The 24,301-nt window shown below is 60.0% G+C and overlaps 2 protein-coding genes across 5 annotated transcripts; one reads left to right on the top strand and one right to left on the bottom strand.

The window, feature by feature from the left end:
* The first annotated feature begins 166 nt into the window (after positions 1 to 166).
* On the top strand, positions 167 to 24,301 carry RECQL5 (RecQ like helicase 5). Of its 3 annotated transcripts, none has more exons than XM_038741972.1 (20): positions 167 to 295; positions 1,634 to 1,749; positions 2,887 to 3,008; positions 3,735 to 4,253; positions 4,343 to 4,448; positions 4,642 to 4,753; positions 5,384 to 5,546; positions 5,662 to 5,741; positions 18,687 to 18,905; positions 19,191 to 19,293; positions 19,370 to 19,406; positions 20,524 to 20,582; positions 20,699 to 20,772; positions 22,010 to 22,103; positions 22,217 to 22,357; positions 22,781 to 22,911; positions 23,129 to 23,192; positions 23,399 to 23,632; positions 23,716 to 23,785; positions 23,871 to 24,301. In XM_038741972.1, the coding sequence occupies exons 2-20, from the start codon at positions 1,641 to 1,643 to the stop codon at positions 23,969 to 23,971; spliced, it is 2,538 nt and encodes an 845-aa protein (XP_038597900.1). In that variant the 5' UTR covers positions 167 to 295; positions 1,634 to 1,640; the 3' UTR covers positions 23,972 to 24,301. The 3 variants fall into 3 exon arrangements, with proteins under 3 accessions (XP_038597900.1, XP_038597898.1, XP_038597901.1); XM_038741970.1 differs by having other exon boundaries at positions 22,514 to 22,911; XM_038741973.1 differs by lacking the exons at positions 19,370 to 19,406; positions 22,010 to 22,103; positions 22,217 to 22,357; ... (3 more) ...; positions 23,716 to 23,785; positions 23,871 to 24,301.
* On the bottom strand, positions 8,278 to 15,506 carry SMIM5 (small integral membrane protein 5). 2 transcript variants are annotated; one of them, XM_038741975.1, is made up of 3 exons: positions 15,314 to 15,506; positions 9,395 to 9,544; positions 8,278 to 8,913 (listed from the first exon to the last, which is right to left on the bottom strand). In XM_038741975.1, exons 2-3 carry the CDS (start codon positions 9,519 to 9,521, stop codon positions 8,819 to 8,821), a joined length of 222 nt encoding a protein of 73 aa, XP_038597903.1. In that variant the 5' UTR covers positions 9,522 to 9,544; positions 15,314 to 15,506; the 3' UTR covers positions 8,278 to 8,818. The 2 variants fall into 2 exon arrangements, with proteins under 2 accessions (XP_038597903.1, XP_038597902.1); XM_038741974.1 differs by lacking the exon at positions 15,314 to 15,506 and having other exon boundaries at positions 9,395 to 9,715.

Below are 24,301 nucleotides of genomic sequence, written 5' to 3'. Positions count from 1 at the left end.
GGAAGTTCCCGCCCACCCCCGGGAGGGGGCCAATCGGAGCGCGCCCCCGCCCGGCCTTTAGGAGGCGCGCCCGGCCGGCCGGCGGCCGGCGGCCGACGTCATCAGCGCGCGACGGGGAGCGGGCGTTAGGGAGGCCCTGAGCGGAGGGCTGAAGCTGGAGGGCGGGGAGAGGGGGTCCTCCTCCGTCCTCCGTCCTCCTCCGCCGCCAGCGCGCATGAAGCCCCGGCCCGGGCCCCACACCCTCCTCCCCTCATAGCCGCCTCTGCCCCGGGACGGGGGAAGTCCGGGCTGAGGGGTGAGCGGGGAGGGAGGGGACACAGAGGGGGGCCTGGGGAGGATGGAGGGGACAGAGAGGGGGGCCTGGAGGTGGGGAGGATGGAGGGGAGAGGGGGAGCCTGGAGTTGGGGAGGATGGAGGGGAGAGGGGGAGCCTGGAGTTGGGGAGGATGGAGGGGAGGGGGGGAGCCTGGAGTTGGGGAGGATGGAGGGGAGGGGGGAGCCTGGAGTTGGGGAGGATGGAGGGGAGGGGGAGCCTGGAGTTGGGGAGGATGGAGGGGTGAGGGAGCCTGGAGTTGGGGAGGATGGAGGGGAGGGGGGAGCCTGGAGTTGGGGAGGATGGAGGGGAGGGGGAGCCTGGAGTTGGGGAGGATGGAGGGGTGAGGGAGCCTGGAGTTGGGGAGGATGGAGGGGAGGGGGAGCCTGGAGTTGGGGAGGGTGGAGGGGAGGGGGGAGCCTGGAGTTGGGGAGGATGGAGGGGAGGGGGGAGCCTGGAGTTGGGGAGGATGGAGGGGAGGGGGGAGCCTGGAGTTGGGGAGGGTGGAGGGGAGAGGGAGCCTGGAGTTGGGGAGGATGGAGGGGAGGGGGACCCTGGAGTTGGGGAGGATGGAGGGGTGAGGGAGCCTGGAGTTGGGGAGGGTGGAGGGGAGGGGGGAGCCTGGGGTTGGGGAGGATGGAAGGGAGGGGGAGCCTGGAGTTGGGAGGATGGAAGGGAGGGGGAGCCTGGAGTTGGGGAGGATAGAAAGGAGGGGGAGCCTGGAGTTGAGGAGGATAGAAGGGAGAGGGAGCCTGGAGTTGGGGAGGATGGGGCAGGGGTGAAGGGGGAGGAGGAAGCCTGTGGCTGGGGCAGGTGTGAAGGGAAAGGAGGAAGTCTGGTGTTGGGGCAGGGGTAAAGGGAGAGGAGGAAGCCTGAAGTTGGGGAAGATAATCATAATGTCCTTTAAGTCACTTTGTCCTAAACACTGGGATAGCTACAGTATCGTCAGACTAAACACTGTCCTTGTCTCATACGGCATTTGCGGTCTAAAGGGGAGGGAGAACAGGGATTGAATCACCATTTTACAGGTGAAGAAACAGGCCACAGAGAAGTTTGGTTATTTGCCCAAAGCCCTAGTGATGGAGCTGGGGATCAGAACCCAGGCGTTCCGACTCCCAAGCCTGTGCACTTAACACCAAGCTTTTTTCTGAGGGTCAAGGAGGGAGCCCAGGGAAGGAGGGAGAACTGGATGTAGGGTGTGAGGACCTGGAGATGGGGCAGGTCTGTTTGTCCAGAATTTTGGGGGAGCTGGGCTGCAGATAGTTCCCCCTCATGGGCACTGGGGAGATTTTGCTCATCTTCTTGTCTTTTTGGGCCCCAGAACCAAGATGAGCTCCAGGCGTGAGCGCCAAGTCCACAGCACCCTGAAGAAGGTCTTTGGCTTTGACTCATTTAAGACAGCCCTTCAGGAGAGCGCGACCATGGCAGTGGTGAAAGGTAAAGGGGCCGGCAGCTCGGCTCTGGGGCAGCCAAGGGTCTGCTGTGCTCCGTGCCTCACAGCCCCGTCCCCCCAACCCACTCCTAATCGGGGAAAATTGGCCTCTTTTGTTGAGGCCCCCCATCTTCCCCGAGTCCTGCAGGTTGGATAGGACAGACCAGTCACTGAATTGGCTCAGGCGGGAAGGAGCTGGGAACCTCTACTCAAACTGGGGCCTGTTTACCTCTCTGACGTCCAAAGGTTCCACCTGTAACAACCCCCGCCGCACTGAGCTACCTGAAGTCACTTCCCCTCTGATGCCAGTGATGTTTGTTAAACACTTATTCTATGCCAAGTACTGCGGGGTGGGTGTCCAAGATACTTAGATTGGACACGGTCCCTGTCCCATGAGGGGCTCACAGTCTGAGGGAGAGGGAGAACGGGGATTGAATCCCCATTTTATAGAGGAGGAAACTGAGGCCCAGTGAAGCGACTAGCTCATGGTCACACAGCAGACAAGTGGCAGAGCTTGGATTAGAACCCAGTACCTCCGAGTCCCGTCCCTGAGTTCTTTCCAGTAGGCCACGAGGGAAGCAGGGATGTTTCCAAGAGGCGGTGAGGCTGAGCATGGGGATTTGCTGTCTTCTCTGTTCTAAGGAGGCGGGTGAAATTCCCATTGAATGCAGGAATGGTCGACCGGGCCAAAGCAGGACCCACAGTCCCGGCTGTGCCGTGTGCAGACACACAAACACACACAGAGGCTAATCTTTGATGTGTTTTTGTGTTGCTGCCCACGCTGTTTATGCTGCACCTCCTTGTCTTTTGGCTCCTGGGGGTCTTCCGGAATAGGAAATCACATGTGAGTTGAGGGCAGAGTAGGAATGTCTTATGGATAAAGTTTGAACCGTCCCTACACCCCCCTCAGCTCTGTGGAAGTGGCGGTGTTTGACCTTTACAGGGCCACAGGCCCGCTGGGTTTAATCCTTGGGTCGTGGAGGCGATCTCCCAAGAGTTGGAGGGTTTGGGACCTCAGTCGGGAATGATGTGCCCCAGGACTTGGGACCCACACCCCTCCCCTTTGCTGACATCGAACGGCTTGTCTTCCTCCCCGCCTTCCGGTGGTTCCCTGGTGACGACTCCCTCTCTGCTGTTTGCAGGTGAGAAGGACGTGTTTGTCTGCATGCCCACCGGGGCGGGCAAGTCCCTCTGCTACCAGCTTCCTGCTCTGCTGGCAGGGGGCATCACCATTGTGGTGTCCCCCCTCATTGCTTTGATTCAGGTGAGGCCCGGACCCCTCTCTCTGCCCCTTCCCCCCGCCCTCCCACAACTGGGGCCAGCCCTTGAGTGTCGGGGCACCCCTTCTCCGAGGCGGGGGCCCGGGGGAAGTCCTTGGCACATAGCAATCTGTCAATCGGTGATGTCTGTTGAATGCTTACTTTGTGCAGAACAGCGTACTAAATGTTTGGGGGACCACAGTTCAGTAGAGGCGGTAGACACGATCCCTGCTCGTGAGGAGTTTACAGCGCAGTGGGGAAGATGGACATTAAAATAAATTTCAGATTGGGGGAAGTAGGAGAGTATAAGGATGCGGACACAAGGGCTGTCGGGCTGTGAGGGAGAGGGTGAATATCGGATGTGCAAAGAGAGCAGCTTCAGGTGCGTAGATGTTGCAGAAGGGAAGGCTGATAGGGGAGGTGAGGCTTAGGGAAGGTCTCTGAAAGGAAATGGGTTTTTAATAGGGCTCTGAAGGTGGGGAGAGTGGTGGTCCCACAGATATAGGCCAGAGGGAAGACGTGGGCAAGGATTTGGCAGTGAGATGAGGTGGAGGTCCTGTGGGTAGGTTGGCATTAGAGGAGCAAAGTGTGTGACTTGGGCTGTAGTAGGAGATCAGTGAGGTGAGATGGAGGGGGCCCGGCGCATCCTGCGTCTGTGACCATTGTTACCAAACGGGGTCGGGGGGCTCAGTCCTCGGCCCGACCGACAGGTGCGTTGCGGCTCTCCCCAGGACCAGGTGGACCATCTGCTGGCGTTGAAGGTGCAGGCGGCCTCCCTGAACTCCAAACTGCCGGCCGCCGAGAGGCGGGCGCTGGAGGCGGAGCTGGGGAGGCCGGAGCCGCGGCTCAAGCTGCTGTATGTGACGCCCGAGATGGTGGCGGCCGCCTCCTTCCAGCCCGTCCTGAACTCCCTGGTGTCGCGCCGTCTCCTGGCTTACCTGGTGGTGGACGAGGCCCACTGCGTCTCCCAGTGGGGCCACGACTTCCGGCCCGACTACCTGCAGCTGGGCGCCCTGCGGGCCCGCCTGCCCCGCACTCCCTGCGTGGCCCTGACGGCCACCGCCCCCCGCCAGGTGCGGGATGACGTGGTGGCCGCCCTGGGGCTCAGGCAGCCGGTCGCCACCTTCCAGACGCCCTGCTTCCGTGCCAACCTCTTCTACGACGTGTGCTTCAAGGACCTGCTGAGCGACCCCTTCGCCGACCTGTGGGACTTCTGCCAGCGGGCGCTGGGCGAGAGGGACGCCCAGGGGGTGAGCGCGGCGGGGGCGGGCCTGGGGTGGAGGGGGAGCACGGGGCCCTCCGGGGCAGCCGGCTGAGCCCGACTCTTCTCCCCGGCCAGGCTTTCTCCGGCTGCGGCATCGTCTACTGTAGGACCAGAGAGGCTTGTGACCAGTTGGCCCAGGAACTCAGCTACCGGGGCCTAGGAGCCAAGGCTTATCACGCAGGTATAGACCCACCGGCCCGGGTCGGGGTTCCAGAATCCCCGGGCCCTGGGGAGGGGGCTGACCCAGTGGGGGCGGGGAGGGGCGTCGGCATCATCCCAGCATTGGGACGGATATAGGAAGCCCCAGGAGGCTGCGGCCCCCTTTGAGCCCACCCTCCCGCTCACTCGCCTCTCCCACCCCCACGACTGGCCAGGGCTGAAGGCAGCGGAGAGGGTGCAGGTACAGAGCGAGTGGATGGAGGAGAAGGTGCCCGTGATCGTCGCCACCATAAGCTTCGGGATGGGGGTGGACAAAGCAAATGTCAGGTTGGTTCCGGCCCTTGCCCGTGAGGATGGGCGTCTGTTTCCCGGGCTGTTCAGCTGGTCAGTCACTGCCTCGAAGGACCTGGCCTGTGTCCTCCCTCCAGGATGGGTCCATGTCTGGCTCCTCCACACCACTGGGTGGGATAGAACAACCAGCCACTCCTTGCTCCCCCTCGCCCACCCTCATGTTCTCAGACCCTCCGAGCTCAACGAGGCCCAGTACCTGGGAACCACGACTTGCTCTCCCCTGTCTACTCTGTCTGCCTTTGCTCCCATCCCCGGGGCTTCGAGGAGGCCCCAACTTCCAGAGCAGCCTTGGGCCTGGCTCTCTGGAGTTGTAATGGGAATAACTGCCGGCCTGGGACAGCTTTCCAGGCAGAAGGAGTCTCTCCCCTCCCTGCCATTCTCCTCTCCGCCGGCAGCCCCGGCTCCTGCCCCGTAATTCACCCGAACTGTGGTGTCTTGGGACCGGCCCCCTGCCTTGACTGTTGTAAGGTCTCGCCCGCCTCCTCGCCCTGGGTCCTGAGCCGGGAAAGCTGGCGACCTGGCCTCTGCCTCCGTCTCCTGCGTTGGGGTTGGCACTTCCCCGCGAGGCCCATCGGTGCCCGGCCCTCTGCGCCCTCTGATCCCCAGGTGTGTCGCCCACTGGCACATTGCCAAATCGATGGCCGGGTACTACCAGGAGTCGGGCCGGGCGGGCCGAGACGGGAAAGCCTCCTGGTGCCGCCTGTACTACTCCAGGAAAGACCGGGACCAGATCAGCTTCCTGATCAAGAAGGAGATAGCCAGGCTCCAGGTGAGAACCGGGGGTGGGTATGTGGCGGATTCCCTTCCCCACACACCCTACCGGGCACCCCTGCGTTGGCGCGGAGGTGGCAGGGCTCTGACCGGACCTCTCGGCTCGCCCCCAGGAGAAGCGTGGCCACAAGGACTCCGACAAAGCCGCGCTGAAGGCCTTCGACGTGCTGGTCGCCTTCTGTGAAGAATCAGGGTGAGTGCTCGTTTCCTTGAGCGCCGTTGGCGGGCAATCTGGACGGGGCTTGTGACTCAGCCTGGGGGCCAGCTCGGAGGATCCTTCCGGGGTAGCTGCCTCCCCTTCCTCCCCTCCCCTGTGGTCCTGCTTGGGTAGCTGAGGGCAGACAGCAGGTACTCCTCTGCCCTCAACGTGCCGTGTGCCCCCTTATGCCATCTCCACTCTTTCTGGGGGAGATGAGGGGCACCGTAACGCGTGACTTCTGTCGCACCAGGAGAAATTCAGTGAGGTTGTGAAAGGCAAAAGGCCTTTCTGATGAGAATAGCGATGGTATCTGTGAAGTGTTTACTCTGCGCCAAACTCTGGAATAGATACAGGATAATCAGATGGAGCACAGTCCCTGTCCCACACAAGGTTCGCCGTCAAGTCGTACAGAGCTTGACTGTAGGTGAATATGGTGTACGGGGACCTACTGGACTTGGTTCTGGAACATTTCTGTGGTCCAGATAGATGGGCCTGTTTACCACTGCTTAAAATCAGTCTCCAGAATCCTACGCGGTGACTTTTAAATACGAACCAAGTGCTCATGAAGGACCGATGGGGGGTTTCCACAAGATCCAGCGGTTGCTGGAAACAATATTCCCAATAGCGCCAACGTGTCCCTCGAGTCTTCTGGTGCCTTCTAGCCAGTTGAAGTAATGAAAACGTGCAAAAGAGTGGAAACGGCAGTATTTGGGCTTTGCTATTGCCAACGGCAGCGTCTCCGATTCCGCCAAACCAATCGGGTTACTTGGCCTTGCCTGGCCCCGCCCCACCTGTAGGCTGGGGGGCCTGGGATGGAGATGGATGGCGGATTCGGGGCTCACTGGAGGAAGGGAGTGGGAGCGGGCCTGGAAAGGGGGCTCCAGGAGGTGTCTGGATGATGGAGAGCCAAAGCCAACACATGCTTGGCCCCTGGTAGGCCCGGCGGTCGGGGATGGGGTGGCACGCGGTGGGCTTTTGGTCAGTGTGGGGGACTTGTGGCCTCCGGCAGGCGGAACCGGTTTGATGAGAACTCTCTGGAAGGACCTTGGGGGGTCCTGGCCTGGCCTGGCCTCCAGTTTTGCTTCCGTGGCAGGCTGGGCCCTGCCAGGAGGAGAGAGGGGCTGGTATGGGGAGAGGCCCCCCTGGGGCTAGTCCCCCTCCTTAGTCGCATTCAGCAGGCCCAGGAAAACCAAGACGAGACCTGAGATTGTCTGAGGCCCTATGAGCAAAGATTTCCGTTGGGCTGACGGGGGGCGGGAATGGGCCAGCATCCGCACGAGCCCCCACACCCTACCCTGGCCACCAGCCTGACTCAGCCAGTCTAAGTGGCTGTCTCCCCACCACCTTACCTTCCCTCTCTCCTCCCTTCACTCTCCCAATCAGTAGGATTTATTGAGCGCTTACTGTGTGCAGGGCACTCTGCTAAGGGCTTGGGAGAGTACAGTCCAATAGAGTAGGTAGCCACGAGCCTTTCCCGACGCGAGCTTACAGTCTGGAGGAGAAGACAGACCTTAAAATCATTTACAGATGGATACGTACATGAGTATTCTGGGGGTGGGGTGAAAAGTATTTAAGGGGTGCGGACCCAAGAGCATAGGTGACGTACAAGGGAGATGAGTAGGGGAAGGTAAGGGCCTGGGGGAGATGTGATCTTAGGAGGGCTTTGAAGGCGGAGAGAGAAGCGGTCCATCAGACGAGGAGGAGGAAAGGAGTCCCAGGCCAGAGGGAGGATACGGGCAAGGGTCGGCAGCGAGATAGATGAGATCGAGGTTCATTGAGTAGGTTGGTGTCAGAGGAGAAAAGTGTGATGCGGTGATCTTCCCTGCTGGGTCTTGACCGGCTGCCCCTCCAGCGTGCAGCAGTTCTGAGTCCTGCCTGTCACTGTTGAGTTTCTTGGGGACACAGGCCTCCCGTCCCGGTGCCCGCCCACCCGCCGAACCCGTCCGACCAGTGCAGGGAGAGCAGGAGCCAAACTGGCCGGGGCGGCCCGCCCCGTCTGGTCTGCACGGAGCCGCTCGGGTGTGACCGGGCTATACCCATGAGCTTCAGGCCACGGAGACCGAGCCGGAGAGTAGGCCTTCGCCCTGTGCCTAGGGTGCCCAGGGGCTGCTGCTTGGGGCACCTGGCCTGTCACGGTGTGCCATGGCCCGTGTGGTTACCTGGCTTGGGAGACTGAGAGGTGACTCTGCCAGTGGTGCCTGGAGTTGGGGAAGTCCACTCATTTCCCCTCTGCCCCCCCACCCATTGAGGGTGTGCCCCTTGGTGTGGTAGGAGGAGGGGCTGAGATCCTGTGGCGCCGTTTCTCTTCAGCCTCGAGAGAGGTGGGTGCCCCAGGGCCGCTGCGGGTGCCAGCTGTGAGCCCCCAGCAGCTCCAAGCAACTGGGATCCCTCTCCCTGCCCTTTGTTCTCTCAGCCCCGAGCTGGGCCATTCCCCAGTAGGTCTGGGTCCAAGGGTTGGGGGGCTGGCCCCCAGGGCCCTGCAGACCCTCAGCCCAATTCAGACCCCAGGGAAGGAGGTGGCACCTCAGTGGTCCATAACCAAAACACATTTATTGCTAAAGAAAGAAGCAAAGCCCCGCAAGTGGCCTATTGGCCTGTAGGGCCGGGAAGCAGCTTCACCAGGAAGCCTGCCTCGGTAGCTGTGGCACTACACCTATTGGCACTCCTCTCCTCCAGGAGCCAAACGGGCACTGGTTCTTCTCTTATGGGAACCGAGGGGGTACCAGAGATGTCTCGCTGCCCTTCCGTGGGCAGAAGAGTCCTCCCTGCCATTGGTAGGATGGACGCTCCCTGAGCGTTCCTCTGCCCTGGCCTGCAGGTAGAGGGATCCTCTTAACCCCCAGGGTAGCGCCCTCTGACCTGGGCACGGTCAGCGTCCTGGGGTCATGTCCAGCTATGGCAGCCACAACGGGATGCTGGACCGAGGCATTTGTGCCTGGAAGAAGGGAACCATCCCTGGACGTCTGTCTCCGGGAGCTTGGGCAGCCGGGGTGGCGGAGGGTGGCAGGGGAGGTGGCAGCCCCGGCTGCCGCCGGCATCCTCTCCAGTCGCAGTGGCCCGATTGGCCTGGCCTAGGGCTTCCTGGCCCGCCGCTCAGTCCGGAAGCTGGGCGAGAAGCTGCAGCAGCAGCAGCAGCACGCCATCCCTAACAGCAGCAGCAAGGTGACTGCGGGGAGCAGGAGAAGGAGGGGAGCGTGTCAGCCACCCTGTAAATGGAAGTGCTCGGACATGCTCCTCTTGGGAAGTTGTGGGGGCTGGGGTTTCCCCAGGGCAGGGCTGGGGTCTTGGGGGAATTGCCTTGGGCAGGCATGGAGGTAGCCTGGGCCGGGGGTGGCGTGGGAGGGGCTGAGTGCCGGGGGACCACGTGTCCGGCCGCTCGCCTTGGCCTGGAGGGATTCAGGAGGCCGGGTCCGGTTCTGCCCGGGCAGGGTCCAGATGGAGGAAATCGCCCCGGGGCTGGAGAGGAGAGCGACCCTCTTTGGTTCTGTGATGCTGAGCTGTGGCGGGGAGCCGGTCTGGCCTGGGAAGAAGGGGAACCCCACCCGCCGCCCCTGACGGAGGACCAGGCCCCGTGGCCGGAGGGTGATGGGGGAGAAAAGGCGTCCGGGGCCGGAGAGCAGGGACAGGGGTGGGAGCGTCAGCCTTACCGATGAAGAGGAGGATGACGGAGAAGGCGGCGATCTCCACCGGCTCCGCCTGGGGCAGCTGCTTGAGCCGCAGCAAGAACTTCTGGCCCAGGGACTGTATCTCCTGCGGGAAGCCCTGGGCCGCCATGCCGAGCCCCGTGGTCCCCGGGCCTGTGCGGGTGGAGAGCGGCTCAGCTTCCGAGCGCCGGTGCCACCTCTGGCCCGGGCCCTGGGCCTTCCTGCCCGAGGCCGCGGGACCAGTCTGGCAGGTGCCAGGTCTCGCTCCCCGGGGGCGGGGAGGAGGGAGCCGTCGAGCCACCTCTGTGAGACCAGACTCGGCCCTGGGCCAGCTCAGCGGCAAGCGGGGGGCTCTGCCCAGGTACCAGTGAGGGTGGCGAGTGGGCTGGAGTCTAGCACCGGGGGAGGGCCAGCGGCTCCGGTCCCGGGGCTCCTGGAATCCTGGTTTGGGCCGGGACGGGGATGCCGCTCCCTGGCCGGTGCCTTGGGCGTCCCTCCCGGGGCCCGCCGGGGTGTGGAGTGAGGCTGCTGTCGGGACACTGGGTTCCGTGACGCCCTGTTTTCCATGCCCCTCCCTGCCCCAGGCCTGTGGTACCACCCCTTCGGGAATGCCATCCTGCCTGCCTGCCTTCTGCTTGTCTGTGTCGCGCCCCCTGCCCCCGGCAGGGCAGGGAAGGAGTCTCATTCACTCACTCAGTCCATTAAGTACTTTCTGTGTGCGAAGCGCTGTACTGAGCACTTGGGAGAGCATGGTGTGACGGAGTCGATAGACCCATTCCAAGATCAGTGGTTGGCCGAACCAGTTCCGGAACTAAGTAGGTCTGCCCTAGTTGGCATCAGTCCAGAACCTGACTGAAGCAGCGTGGGCCTAGTCGATAGGGACCTGGGTTCTGATCCCGACTCCTCCACTTGTCTGCTGGGTGACGTTGGGCAAGTCACTTAACTTCTCCGTCCCTCATTTCCCTCATCTGTAAAACGGGGATTAAGACTTTGAGCCCCATAGGGGACAGGGACGTGTCCAACCTGATTAACTTGTATCTACTCCAAGCGCTTAGAACAGTGCGTGGCACATAGTAAGCACTTAACAAGTGTGATAAATAATCACTCACCGCCCTAGACCCGCTCTGCCACGTTCTCGTCGTCGGGCTCTCCCGGTTCCGGGGGCCGGCTAAGGGAGTGGGGAATGGAGTCCGGGTGGGGAGCATGGCTGGGGGGAACAGGAGGGGGCTGGCAGGTCGGGGGGTGGCCTAGATTTCTGCTCTGCCATATGGCATGGGTGGTGGCAGAGGTGGCTGGGAATGACCGCAGGCTCCTGGCCGTCCTTCCCTATTTCTCGACCTTTCCCTGGCTGGGATGCCCTGCCCCGTATGGTACTGCAGCCACCCGGCTCCACCCGGGCCCACGGGCAGTGTCTCGGGTGAGATTGTTTCCGGGTGGGCCAGGAATTGGCGGGCAGCGGGGGTGTGTGGCATGTGTTCCTCCCCTCTTTCCGAGTTCTGACTGACCGAGCTCGTCCAGCTAGGTGCCAGTCGCCCAGTGAGATCATTGGTGACTGCAGAGATCTGGAGTCGTGAGTGCTCTGGGGTGCGGCCCCTAAGTGCTCTGGCCACCGTTTCTTGCGGGAGGTGGGCCCAAGTGTTCCCGGCTGCTGGAGCCGGGAGCCACAGGTCTCTCTCTCAGCATCCTCCCGCCCTCCTGTCAAGTTTTGGCTTCTGCAGGACTCGGAGAACCGTCCCAGGGTAGGAATGGGGAGTGGACTAGGCCGGGCGGGTGGGGAGATGGGGGAGCGGGGCATGCTCAGCTCTTCCTTGCCCTCCCTCCTTTCCTCGCACCCCCGATGCCCAGGGCAGTGAGGTGGCAGGTTCCTTCCAGACAGCCCCTCCGGGCCTCCTGCCCCGAGCTGGGAGCCGCCAGCGCTAATGCTCCTCTGGAACGGAAGCTGGGTGAGGGGCAGGAAGACTGATCCCTTGTGTGGCTCCTTCTGGCACAGGGAGCCCAGTGATGGAGCCGAGTGGCTTCCGGAGGGGCCCTCCAGCTGCCCCATTGTGCCCTGGCTTCCTGCACCGCAAAGCTGCAACCGCGGTTTGGGGGTGGTGAGGGGGGGAGTGCCTGGAGGGGAGGGAGAGGGAGTTTCTCACTAGGGAATGCAAAGTGCTGAGACATAGATGCCAGCTCTGCGAGGAGCCGGCGCTGCCCGGCTGGCTGCCGGGTCGCCTGGTGCCAGCGGGCTCCAGGTCAGGCGGCCCTGGGGCGTGTGGGCACCCCGTGTCCGCGCTGGTAGGCCGTAGAGGCATCGAGTTGGGCTGCAAGCTCAGGCAGTCTGTTCCCCCACCAGCCTTGGTCATGGCCGGAGAGGTTGGCGAGAGGGTGGGCATTTGGGGGCCCGGGGGGTCCAGCTCCTTGGCCTGTGGTCGGTCTCCGGGATGACACGGGTTTTTCCAGCGTGTTGCGGCTGGGCTGCCGGTGGTTGGGCCAAATGAGGGCAGGGAGTGGCACGTGTGTGGGGGGAGAGCGGAGGGGGTGTCGCCTCTTCACAGGACCCCATGAGGCCCACCCCAGGGGTCACTGGTGGAGGCAGGGCCAGGCTACAATCAGGCGTGGGCACCTTGCCTTCATGCAAGAAGCAGCGTGGCTCGGCGGAAAGAGCCCGGGCTTTGGAGTCAGAGGTCATGGGTTCAAATCCCGGCTCCGCCAACTGTCAGCTGTGTGACTTTGGGCAAGTCACTTCACTTCTCTGGGCCTCAGTGACCTCATCTGTCAAATGGGGATTAAGACTGTGAGCCCCACGTGGGACAACCTGATCACCTTGTAACCTCCCCAGCGCTTAGAACAGTGCTTTGCACATAGTAAGCTCTTAATAAATGCCATCATTATTATTATTATTATTATTATGCCTAGACTACCACCTGCTCTCATCCGCCAAACTAGCTCTCTTCTTCCCTTCAAAGCCCTACGGAGAGCTCACCTCCTCCAGAGGCCTTCCCACACTGAGCCCCCTTTTTCCTCTCCTCCCCATCGCCCCCCTGCCCTACCTCCTTCCCCTCCCCACGGCACTTGTATATATTTCTACAGATATATTACTCTACTTATTTTACTTGTACATGTTTACTATTCTATTAATGATGCGCATATAGCTATAATTCTACTTATTCTGACCATTTTGACACCCGTCTACATGTTTTGTTGTCTGTCTCCCCCTTCTAGACTGTGAGCCCGTTGTTGGGTAGGGACCGGCTCTGTTGCCGATTTGTACTTCCCGAGCGCTTAGTACAGTGCTCTGCACACAGTAAGCGCTCAATAAATACGATTAAATGAATGAATGGTGCCCATGAGCTCAGCATGCCGGGACCCTCAACGGGGCTGGCTCATGTGGGCAGGAGGATGGGAGGGGGGACCAAGGGCCTATCCAGCCCTATGATATAGCTGCCCCCCGGCTCTGGGGCCGGGACAGCCACTCAGTGACCACTGTCCTCAGTGCCCCCACTGTCCGCATGCCTTTTAGACTGTGAGCCCACTGTTGGGTAGGGACTGTCTCTGTATGTTGCCAACTTGTACTTCCCAAGGGCTTAGTACAGTGCTCTGCACACAGTAAGCGCTCAATAAATACGATTGATTGATTCTGGGCCCTCTCAGGTTCTCTCCATGTTAGGGGAGGTGGCACAGAGGTAGAGATAATAATAATAGTAATAATAATGGTATTTGTTAGGTGCTTACTATGTGCCAGGCACTGTACAAAGCTCTGGGGTGGATACAAGTTAGGTTGGATACAGTCCCTGTCATTCATTCATTCATTCAGTCGTATTTATTGAGCGCTTACTGTGTGCAGAGCACTGTACTAAGCACTTGGGGAGTGCAAGTTGGTAACATATAGAGACGGTCCCTACCCAATAGTGGGCTCACAGTCTAGAAGGGGGAGACTGACAACAGAACAACACATAATAATAATGATGGTATTTATTAAGCACTTACTATGTGCAAAGCACTGTTCTAAGCGCTGGGAAGGTTGCAAGGTGATCAGGTTGTCCCACGGGGGGCTCACAGTCTTAATCCCCATTTGACAGATGAGGTAACTGAGGCCCAGAGAAGTGAAGTGACTTGCCCAAAGTCACCCAGCTGACAATTGGTGGAGCTGGGATTCGAACCCACGACCTCTGACTCCAAAGCCCAGGCTCTTACCACCGAGCCACGCTGCTTCTCAATTCTCATATTAACAAGATAAAATGAATAGAATAGTAAATTTGTACAAGCCCCATGTGGGGCTCACAGTCTCAATCGCCACTTTACAGATGAGGGAACCGACGCCCAGCAAAGTGAAGTGACCTACCCAAGGTCACACAGCAGGCAAGTGGCGGAGCCGGGATTAGATCCCGTGACCTTCCAACTCCCAGGCCCATGCCCTATCCACTTTGCCATGCTGCTTCTCTGTGTCCACCCTCCCCCTTCATCCTGGTTTGCCCGTCTGTCCCCGTTTGGGCCGGAAAGGGCAGGAGGGGCCCCGGAGGAGCTGTTGAGTGCAGGAGCTGTGGCAGTTTGACGGAGAGCACATCAGCTGGGCCAGGGCCTGGGGTCACCAATCAATCAATCAATCGTATTTATTGAGCGCTTACTGTGTGCAGAGCACTGTACTAAGCGCTTGGGAAGTACAAGTTGGCAACATATAGAGACAGTCCCTATCCACCAGTGGGCTCACAGTCTGGAAGGGGGAGACAGAGAACAAAACCAAACATTAACAAAATAAAATAAATAGAATAGATATGTACAAGTAAAATAAATAGAGTAATAAATATGTATAAACCTATACAGGTGGAGGGCAGTGAGGAACTGGGGGTGAGCGCTGGGCACTGCCCCTTGCTCTCCCCAACTCCCCATTAAGCAGCGTGGCTCAGTGGAAAGAGCCCGGGCTTGAGAGTCAGAGGTCATGGGTTTTAATCTCGCCCCTCGCCACTTGTCAGCTGTGTGACTTTGGGCAAGTCACTTCAATCAATCAATCAATCAATCATATTTATTGAGCGCTTACTATGTGCAGAGCACTGTACTAAGCGCTTGGGCAGTACAAATTGGCAACATATAGAGACAGTCCCTACCCAACATTGGGCTCACAGTCTAAAAGGGGGAGACAGAGAACAAAACCAAACATACTAACAAAATAAAATAAATAGAATAGATATGTACAAGTAAAATAAATAAATAGAGTAATAAATATGTACAAACATATATACATATACTTCACTTCTCTGGGCATCAGTTCCCTCATCTGTAAAATGGGGATTAAGACTGTGAGCCCCACGTGGGACAACCTTGATTACCTTGTATCCCCCCAGTGCTTAGAACAGTGTTTGGCAGATAGTAAGCGCTTAACAAATACCAACATTATTATTATTATTATTGAGCGGTCGGGCGCCAGGGAGAAGCTTAAACTACCCCCATCTGGTCAACTGAGGCCCAGGGCTCTGCGTGGGCTGCTGGCCCAGCGCCAGGGTGAGGGGGGAAGGGCCCGGCCGGCCCTGACAGGGACCAGACTGCCTGCCGGCCCTTTGACCCAGAAGCAGCATGGCCTAGTGGCAAGACCCCGGGCTTGGGAGTCGGGGGACGTGTGTTCTAATCCCAGCTCCGCCACCTGTCTGCTGTGTGACCTTGAGCAAGTCAGTTAACTTCTCTGGGCCTCAGTCGCCTCATCCGTAAACTGGGGATGAAGACTGAGCCCCCCGCGTGGGACAACCTGCTTACCTTGTATCCACCTCAGCGCTGAGAAAAGTGCTTGGCACATAGCGAGCGCATAACAAATACCATAATTATCGTTATTATCGACCCCTCGTGGGGTCCCTCCGGGAGGAGAGGGGCTTAGAGTCCAGGGTAAGTATTTGGCCCCTCTGCCCTCACCTCCCCGGCTGGTAGGGCCATGCCCGCCTGGTCCGGCCTTACCCTGAGGTGCCCTCCGCCACCGTCGCCACCGGCTCCCGCTTGGGTCCCCTGCTGACGGCCAGCTGCTCCTCCTCCTCCTCCTCTTCCTCCCGCAGCCACCGCCACTGCTGCTCCTCTGGCCGCTGGCCACCGGCCCGGGGCCTGGGGTTTTGGGTTACCGGCCGAGAGGGCGGGACTCCAACCCTGCCTGGCAAACTCGCCTTCCAACTTGAGCAAATGCCACCGGCCGAAGCAGGGGGTGGGATGTGGCCGGCCCTGCCCCCGGGAGAGCCCGCTGGCCACTCCCCTCTGAGGCCAGCTGGCTCAGGACTGGAAGGGAGGGGGGCAGAGAAAAAATTTGTAGCGGAGCCTGGGGTCTCCTGCACCTTCCTGTTCCATCAGTCAGTCAATAATCAGTGGGTTCTATTGTGCAGGACTCTGTCCTGAGTGCTTGGGAACGTAATAATAATAATAATTTTGGTATTTGTTAAGCGCTTACTATGTGCAAAGCACTGTTCTAAGCGCTGGGGGAGGATACCAGGCGATCAGATTGTTCCACGTGGGGCTCACAGTCTTCATCCCCTTTTTACAGTTGAGGTAACTGAGGCCCAGAGAAGGGAAGTGACTTACCCAAAGTCACACAGCTGACAAGAGGCGGAGCAGGGGCTTGAACCCGTGACCTCTGACTCCAAAGCCCGGGCTCTTTCCACTGAGCCACGCTACAATAGAGGTGGTAGGCGTGATCTCTGCCAGCAGGGAGCTTACAGGCTAGAGGGGGGGATAGACATTAAAATAAACAACAGGTGGGGGAAAATAGATTATAAGGGTATGGATGTAAATGCTGTGGGGGCTGAGGGTGGGGTGATTATCAAGTGCGTAAGGGGTACTGATCGGAGTGCATTGGCGACAAAGGAAGGAAGGTGAATTAGTCTGAGCCCCACGTGGGACAGGGGCTGTCAGATCTGATTTACTTGTATCTATCCCGGCACTTAGAACAGTGCTGGACATATGGTAAGCGCCCAAAAAAAACCACTTAAAAAAAATAAAGTGGAGATGGGGACTTAGGGAAGGCCTAGTGAAGATGTAATTTTAGGGCTTTGAAGGTGGGGAAGAGGGGCGGTCTGTCAGATATGGAGAGGGAGTCCCAGGCCAGAGGGAGTCCGTGGGCAAGGGGTTGGCGGCGAGACAGACAAGATCAAGATAGAGAAAATTGGCATTAGAAGAGCAAAGATAAAAGTGTCGTCCCCCTCTCCATCCCCCATCTTACCTCCTTCCCTTCCCCACAGCACCTGTATATATGTATATATGTTTGTACGTATTTATTACTCTATTTCACTTGTACATATCTATTCTATTTATTTTATTTTGTTAGTATGTTTGGTTTTGTTCTCTGTCTCCCCCTTTTAGACTGTGAGCCCACCGTTGGGTAGGGACTGTCTCTATATGTTGCCAACTTGTACTTCCCAAGCGCTTAGTACAGTGCTCTGCACACAGTAAGCACTCAATAAATACGATTGATTGGGTTGAGATAAGAAGTCAGTGCAATTTTAAAATGGAGCTAGCTGATTGAGTGCCTTTACGCCGACGACGGTAAGGAGTTTCTGTTTGATGCAGAGTTAGGTGGGGAGCCACCGGAGGTTATTCTGGAGGGGGCTGTTGTGGGCAGAATGGTTCTTTAGAAAAATAAGCCAGGCAGCAGTATGGCATAGAGAGGGCAGAGGCGGGCAGCTGGGGGGTTGAGGAGGCAGATAGCTTAGTTTAGGCAGGATAGGACAAGCAGAAGTAAGGACAGAGAGGAAGGTGTGGATTCTAGAGATTCCTTGAAGGTAGGCTTAGTGACAGGATTTAGTGACCGATTGTATGGGTTGAATGAGAAAGTTGTCCAGGGTGACGTCAGGATTATGGGGTTGTCTACAGTTATGGGAAAGTCTCTGGGAGTTCAGGGTTTCTGTGGGAAGGAGAGGAGTTCTGTTTTGGACACGTTGAGTTGGAGGTGACTGCCGGACTTTCGGGTAGAGACATCCAGGAGGCATGCGAGATGGCAGAAGAGGAGAGAGATCAGGGCTGGAGCTGGAGATTTGGAAATCATCTGCGTGGATAGTAGTTGAACCCATGGGAACGAGCGAGTTCTCCAAGGGGTGGCGAATGGGAGGGGGCCCAGAACTGAGACATGAGGAACCCCCTCGGTTGGTGGAGGGCAGTGGAGGAGACAGTTAAAGACACCTGAGGAAGAGCAGACGGTGTCAGTGAAGCAAAGGTTAATGTTTCTCTCGGAAGGGGCAGCACTTGGCCAGAGTGTGAATGTCCTCCCCACCCCACTCCGATCCCCGGCAGCTGTTTGGGGTCTGATCTAAGGCAGCTCGGGTTTGGTGTTTGGCCCCAGACCCACGCGTGAGGGCTTTTCCTTTTCCCTGGGGGTCCCTCCAGGTCTTCTGTCTTCCCCAGACTTGGACGGGGAAGTTTCCCCGTCACCCCCCCGCCCTCTCCCCTCCCGGGCCGGACATTCCCCAGGAGTCATGGGGCCCTTCAGGCGCAGGGTCCGGCGGGGCAGCACCCAGAGAGCCCGCACCCTGGGGCTGCTCGGAGGGGAGCTGAGGAGCCGACCCCGGCCCCGCTCAAAGGATTCCTTTCACCCAGGACAAAACCCCAGTGAGACCGGCTGGCCGCCCGCCACGGCGGGGAGCAAGGGGGAGCGGTGAGAGAAAGCCGGCTTTGTGGCTGTCTGGAGAGGGTACCAATCCCCCCGTTCCCCCCACACACGCTGCTTGTGCCCCGTCACCTGACAGGCCCCAAACCATTGTACCCCTGAGGAATCAGGGCAGTGAGCCGGGGCGGTGGGGGCTCCGCTTGGCTCGGCTTTTCCCTTTCCAGCTAGGCGTCCCCCACCCAGCTGGCCAACTGCTAAAGATAGATCCAGACCGACCGAAGGCCCCACGCACCTGTTCCAGGCCTCGGGGCCACCTCCCCAGCTGGGAGGACACATGCAGGCTGACCCCCGGGTGGGTGGCAGCCCGCGGCCAAGGGGAGAGGGGGGCTAGGGGATTGTTGGAAGCCGAGGTCCGGACTGGAAGGGCCTGCCGAGCTGAGGGGCATGGAGTTAAGTGAGTCCTGTGGGGCTTGGACTTCCATGTTCTCCTCTGTGTCTTGGGGGACAGACCCCTAGGACCCCCACCCCCTGCCAAAGGGTGAGGACTGTGTCCAGCCTGGTTCTCCTGTGTCAATGCTGAGTTCAGGGGCGGAGCAGGCACTCAGATATGACCATCAGGAACAAGTTGGCTGTTTCCCGGGCGGGCGAGCCCGAAGGGGCATCCTGGGGCCTTCTGCCGACGCCCCCACCATAGCAGTAGGGTCCGTGCTCCTGCCCCACCGGCTCACTCCGCTGCCCGGCTTCCAGGTGCCGCCATGCTTCCATTGCCAAATACTTTGGGGACCCCCCGCCACCGTGCGCCAAGAGCTGTGACCACTGCCGCCATCCCGCCCACGTCCAGAAGCAGCTGGACGCCCTGGAACGCTGCCACAGCTGGAGCAGGACGAGCCTCGGGCCCTCCAGGGGCGATGCCTCGGACCCCGAGCTCTACGAGGGGGGCCGCCGGGGCTCCCAAGGCTTTGGCAGGTGCGGTGGGGTGGGACTGGGGTGAAGCAGGTGGGCAGGGAAGGTGCTGGGTGGTGGCGGGGGGGGGGTTAATGGAAGCAGCACAGGCCTGGGCATCAGGACCTGAGTTTTAATTCCGAGTCTGCCACTGGCCCGCTTGTTACCTTGGACAAGTCACTAGACATAGACTGGGGCCCCATGTTGGCCAGGGACTGTGACTGACCTGATTAATCTGTATCTACCCCAGCGCTTAGTACGGCGCGCGGCACGTAAGTGCTTAATACCAGTGTTATTCTGGTTATTAAGGTATGAGGAGGAGGGGTCAGGCGGCAGCGAGGACGAAGCGAGCCGGGAGGGTCGCAAGCGGGAATGGAACCTCTTCTACCAGAAGCAGATGCAACTGCGCAAGGTGAGTCCACCCGCCCGGGGTGGGAGGACCAGGCCGGTGCGGGGGCCAGTCTGACCTGTCCCTCTGTCTCCCCCAGGGCCGAGAAGCCAAGAAAGAGGAGTTTGTACCCCCAGGTGCGTGGGGGGAGTGGAGAGGAAGGGATTCAGGGGAGCCCGGGAGCACTCTCTCATCCCATGGCTCCCTGGAGAAGGAGCACCCCCCACGCTGGGCCCACCCCACTCTCGCCTTCCTGCGTGCCCCTGTAGTCCCAGGGTCGGGGGTGCCCTGGAATGGGATGGTGGGATACCTGGGGTGCTAAGAGCGGGGAGACTTGGGGCCCGCAGCTTTTGGGAGCTGGGGAGGAGAGGAGTGGGGAGTTCTTTTTCAACAAGCTGCGGGCCAAATGGGTGAATCGCATGCCCGCTGGGGCCTGAATCACCACAGCCCCGGGCTCAGTGGGCAGTGCCTGTACCGTGCCCGCAGAGAGCTGGGGGCCCCCAACTCCCCCAACGGATTCACGGAATGGGATGCCCGAGCTGAGGCGGAGTTGTGCGGCTTGGCCGCCCCTACCCCTCAATCAGTCAACCCTCAGTATTTATTGAGGCCATACCGTGTGCAGAGTGCTGTACTGAGCGCTCTACAGAGTTCAGTGCAGTAGACATGGCAAATGCTTATCTGAAGGGTCTTGCCTGACCCTCGGGGGGGCTTCCTCCATCCACCTGCCCATCTTCCTGCTAGCCTGACTGGGACCAGCTGGGTAGAGTGGGTGCAGCCTCCTCCCCATTTTGCCTGCTAAAGCTCAGCTGCTCTCTACAGCTGTGTGGGTGTAGGGAGCAAGGGCTCAGCATCCTGTCCCAGCTCTGCCCGTGGTGGCGGGGAAGGGGGCTTTGCCCACCTGGAGCCTGGGGCAGTAGAGCCAGGCACCTTTCCTAGCCTCAGCCCGGTGTGATAAGCCCTGCTCAGTTTGCCAGGGAGAAAGGGGTGTCCTCCCACCAGCAGGCTCTCCCCCAGAGTAGTATTTGTGGCAGTGGGGATGGTCTGTGCCGAAAACTCTCATCTTGTACCCCTGTGCCAAGCAGTTTGGGCTTAGGCCGGTCGCCAGACAGCAGACCTGGGCAGCACCCTGGGGCCCAGGCCCGAGCCCAACCACTTCTCTAACTGCGTCCCGCCACCCCAAACCCCCATCTCTGGGTCCCCTGTGGGCAGAGCCCACCTCCCCTATGGCTCCAGGAGTGACTGTTCCTCCCCCAGGAGCTGATTGTCTCCTGAAGGAGGCCTCCAGCAGCAGGATCCCCCGGCTCACCGTCAAGGTCAGGCAATGCCCCCGCCTCACCGTCCTGCGCCCGGTCCCTCGGGGCTCCTCTCCGGGGCAGCGGCGGGCGGGGCGGGGGCAGGCTGTGGCGCTGACCCCTCGTTGCCGGCCCAGGCCCGGGAGCACTGCCTGAGGATGCTGAAGGAGGCCCTGAGCGGGAACCAGCAGGCAGCCAGCGCTGGGGACAGGTACGAACCTCCCCCCCTACTCCCTGCCACCCCAACTCCCCTGTCTACATGTTTTGTTCTGTTGTCTGTCTCCCCCTTCTAGACTGTGAGCCCATTGTTGGGTAGGGACCGTCTCTATATGTTGCCAATTTGTATTTCCCGAGCGCTTAGTACGGTGCTCTGCAAGCATTAAGGGCTCGATAAATACGATTGAATGAATGAATGCTCTGCACACAGTAAGGGCTCTATTAATACGATTGAATGAATGAATGCTCTGCACACAGTAAGGGCTCGATAAATACGATTGAATGAATGCTCTGCAGACGGTAAGGGCTCCATAAATTCATTCATTCAATCGTATTTATTAAGCGCTTACTGTGTGCAGAGCACTGTACTAAGCGCTTGGGAAGTCCAAGTTGGCAACATCTAGAGACGGTCCCTACCCAACAGCGGGCTCACAGTCTAGAAGGGGGAGACAGACGACAAAGCAAAACATATTAACAAAATAAATAGAATAAATATGTACAAGTAAAATAGAGTAATAAATACGTTTGTAAATACGTACAAACATATATACATATACACAGGTGCTGTGGGGAGGGGAAGGAGGGGGAGAGGAAGGAGGGGGCTCAGTCTGGGAAGGCCTCCCGGAGGAGGTGAGCTGCCAAGTGGGCTCCCGCCCCGCCGGCCTGTGCCCCCTAGTTCCTTCATTCAGTTGCATTTCTCGAGCTATTACTGTGTGCAGAGCACTGTACTGAGCGCTTGGGAAGTCCAAGTTGGCAACATCAAGAGACGGTCCCTACCCAACAGCGGGCTCATTCATTCATTCAATCGTATTTATTGAGCGCTTACTGTGTGCGGAGCACTGTACTAACGATTGAATGAATGAATGCTCTGCACACGGTAAGGGCTCGATAAATACGATTGAATGAATGAATGCTCTGCACACAGTAAGGGCTCGATAAATACGATTGAATGAATGAATGAGAGCCCAGGTCCAGGGCCCTGCCCCCTGGCTGATGCAGTTCCGTTGAGCTCCACGAGGTGGCAGCAGGGAGTCTGTCCGGGAGGAAGTCCTAATCAATCAATCAATCAATCGTATTTATTAAGCGCTTACTGTGTGCAGAGCACTGTACTAAGCGCTTGGGAAGTACAAGTTGGCAACATATAGAGACAGTCCCTACCCAACAGTGGGCTGTGACCCCAGGGAAGACCCCCCCCCACCCCCCCCAATGCTGACCCCTGCTCCCACCCTCAGGGTGGACCCCCTGGTCAGCGCGCTGGAGCTGGAGCATGAAGCATTCCAGGGCAGCAAGGTGGCCAACCTGTACAAGGCCAGCGTGCTCAAGAAGGTGGGGCTCCTGACCGGTCCCCTCCGTGGGTGAGGCTCCCCCCCACCCTCACCTTGCCCCCTAGGGTGATCCGTGCCCACCCCAGCCCTCCCCATCTCCCCCCGGCCTCGCAGGTCGCCGAGATCCACAGGGCCTCCAAGGACGGGCAACTGCACCCAGCGTTGGGGTCCGACACCTCCGAGGCCCAGCCTGCACGCCCTGCCCCTGCCCGGGATGAGGAGGAGGAAGTGCTGCCAGCCTCCCAGGTGTACTCGGTGAGTGGGGAAGGGGGAGGCGGCAGGGATCCCAACTCCGTCCTCCCCTTCCTGGCTGGCATCGGCGCATGAGTATCCACGGCGGTGAGGCCGCTCAGTCATTCAGCCCGGTAGGGAGAGAGAAGAGTGGGCCTTTGCACTCTCCCCTCTGTGCAGTTCAAACCCAAGCGTGTGGGGGCTGGCGGCCCGAGGGGGGCCCCCCAGTTCCAGACGGCGGCTGAGCTGCTGGGCAGGACCCGAGCCAAGGAGCCGGAGGAGGGGAAGAGACAGGTCCCCGGCGGCAAGGGCGGGGCGAGCCCAGGCCCCCCAGCCGAGGCGGAAAAGGGTGCGGCGAAGGCCACCCCGAGCCAGCGGGGCCGCAGTAGCAGGAAGCGGCAGCTGTTGGCTGAGGCGGCAAGGACTGAGGCTCAGGACATCTCCAAGTTCTTCTCCCGGCCGCCGCGCCCCCAGTCGCCCAGCCCCACCCATCCGGAGACCAGCGAGGAGGAGGAGGAGGGAGGTGGGCACAGCCCAGCCTCCCTGGGTGAAGGCCTGGATGCCAGCCGGGCCCCAAGGTGAGCTGGGCCAAAGCAAGTAGGGAGGGGAGGGGCAGGGATGGCACCTGTGGGCCCGGGTGGGGTCGAGGGCCGGGACCCAACTTCCATCTCCCAGCAGCTGTTTTTATGGTGAAGGTGGGGTGCTGGCCGTCACTTGCCGGGCCTGGTTGAGCTGTGTGGGGCCCCCAGGGGAACCCGGGGAACCCTGATTGCTGCCTTGTCCTCACACCCACAGCTTGGGGGCTCGGCTCCCTTCCCAGGAGGATGACCAGAAGGGAAAGAGACCTGGACCCCAACAGGTGTGGCTCAGACAGTGTCCCCCCATGTGGGGAAATCCTCAGAGGGAGGAGGCCCCGGGGGCTGGGGGAACGGGGACAAAGGGGGTTTGAGAGAGGTCCCCAAAGCTGTCGGATAAGGGTCATTCCTGAGGGCCAGGTCCTGCCCAAGGTGAAGTGCCCTGAACTGGTGTGACACAGGTCCTCCCCTATCCTTCCCACCTGCCCAGAGTCACCCCACGGGTCCAGTCTCCAAGAGGCCTAAGGTCAGACACCCGACCCAGGCCCCGGCAGACGGCCAGGGCAGTGCCAGGAAGAAAGTGACCTTCAACCCCAGCCTGCCGGAGAGCAGGGACCCCGCTCCCTCCGGTCCACCCTCCCCCTGCGTGTCTCTGAAGGAGGCAGCCGACGTGGTGGTCAAGTCACTGACTCCGTTTTACAAAGAGGGCAAGTTTGCTTCCAAGGTAGGACCCCAGCCCCGCCCCCCGCCCTCTGGACCTCCAGGCAGGCCGGACTGGGCCTCAACTAGCTCCCTCTCGGCCTGCAGGAGCTGTTCAAAGCATTTGCCCGCCATCTCTCCCACCTGCTGGTGCACAAGACGCCCACCCCGAGGAACGGTGAGTGGGGCCGGACGTGAGACTGGGGGCGGGGGTGCCCTGGGCTGGGGTGAAGCTTCACTGTCCCCTCTCTGTCCCCTCCCAGTGAGAGAAGAGGCCCAGACCCTCATCCAGCAGTTCTTCAGGGGCCGAGGGCGCTGCGAGAGCACCAATGACTGGCAGGGCCTAGGGGACCCCCCCACCTGACCCCTGGCTCCAGGTGGACAGACACACGCCTTCGGCGACTCCACTTCCCCGTTCCAGGGAGCGCCCCTGGAGCGGGAGTGAAGCGGGGGGCGTTTTCCTAGCAGTCATCCCGCCAGCCTGGGGTAGAGGTTACCCCTACCTCTCTTCCCCCTGCTCAGGGCTCTAATAGGAGGAAGGAACCTTCTGCCCTGATCCTGGCAGAGGTCAGCCCAGCTCGAACTTCCTGCTGGACCAGCCCCCTGCCCCTCCCCGCTGTGGCTGGGCGGAGGGGGCCGGGGTGGGCCGGCGACCGCAACGAGAATTATTCATTAAAGCCTCCGTGTTGCTACC

The sequence above is a fragment of the Tachyglossus aculeatus genome, unplaced genomic scaffold (assembly GCF_015852505.1).
Source record: "Tachyglossus aculeatus isolate mTacAcu1 unplaced genomic scaffold, mTacAcu1.pri SUPER_34, whole genome shotgun sequence".
Lineage (NCBI taxonomy): Eukaryota > Metazoa > Chordata > Mammalia > Monotremata > Tachyglossidae > Tachyglossus > Tachyglossus aculeatus.
Note: the sequence above shows the minus strand (reverse complement) of the source record. Positions and strands in the feature narration are given on the sequence as shown.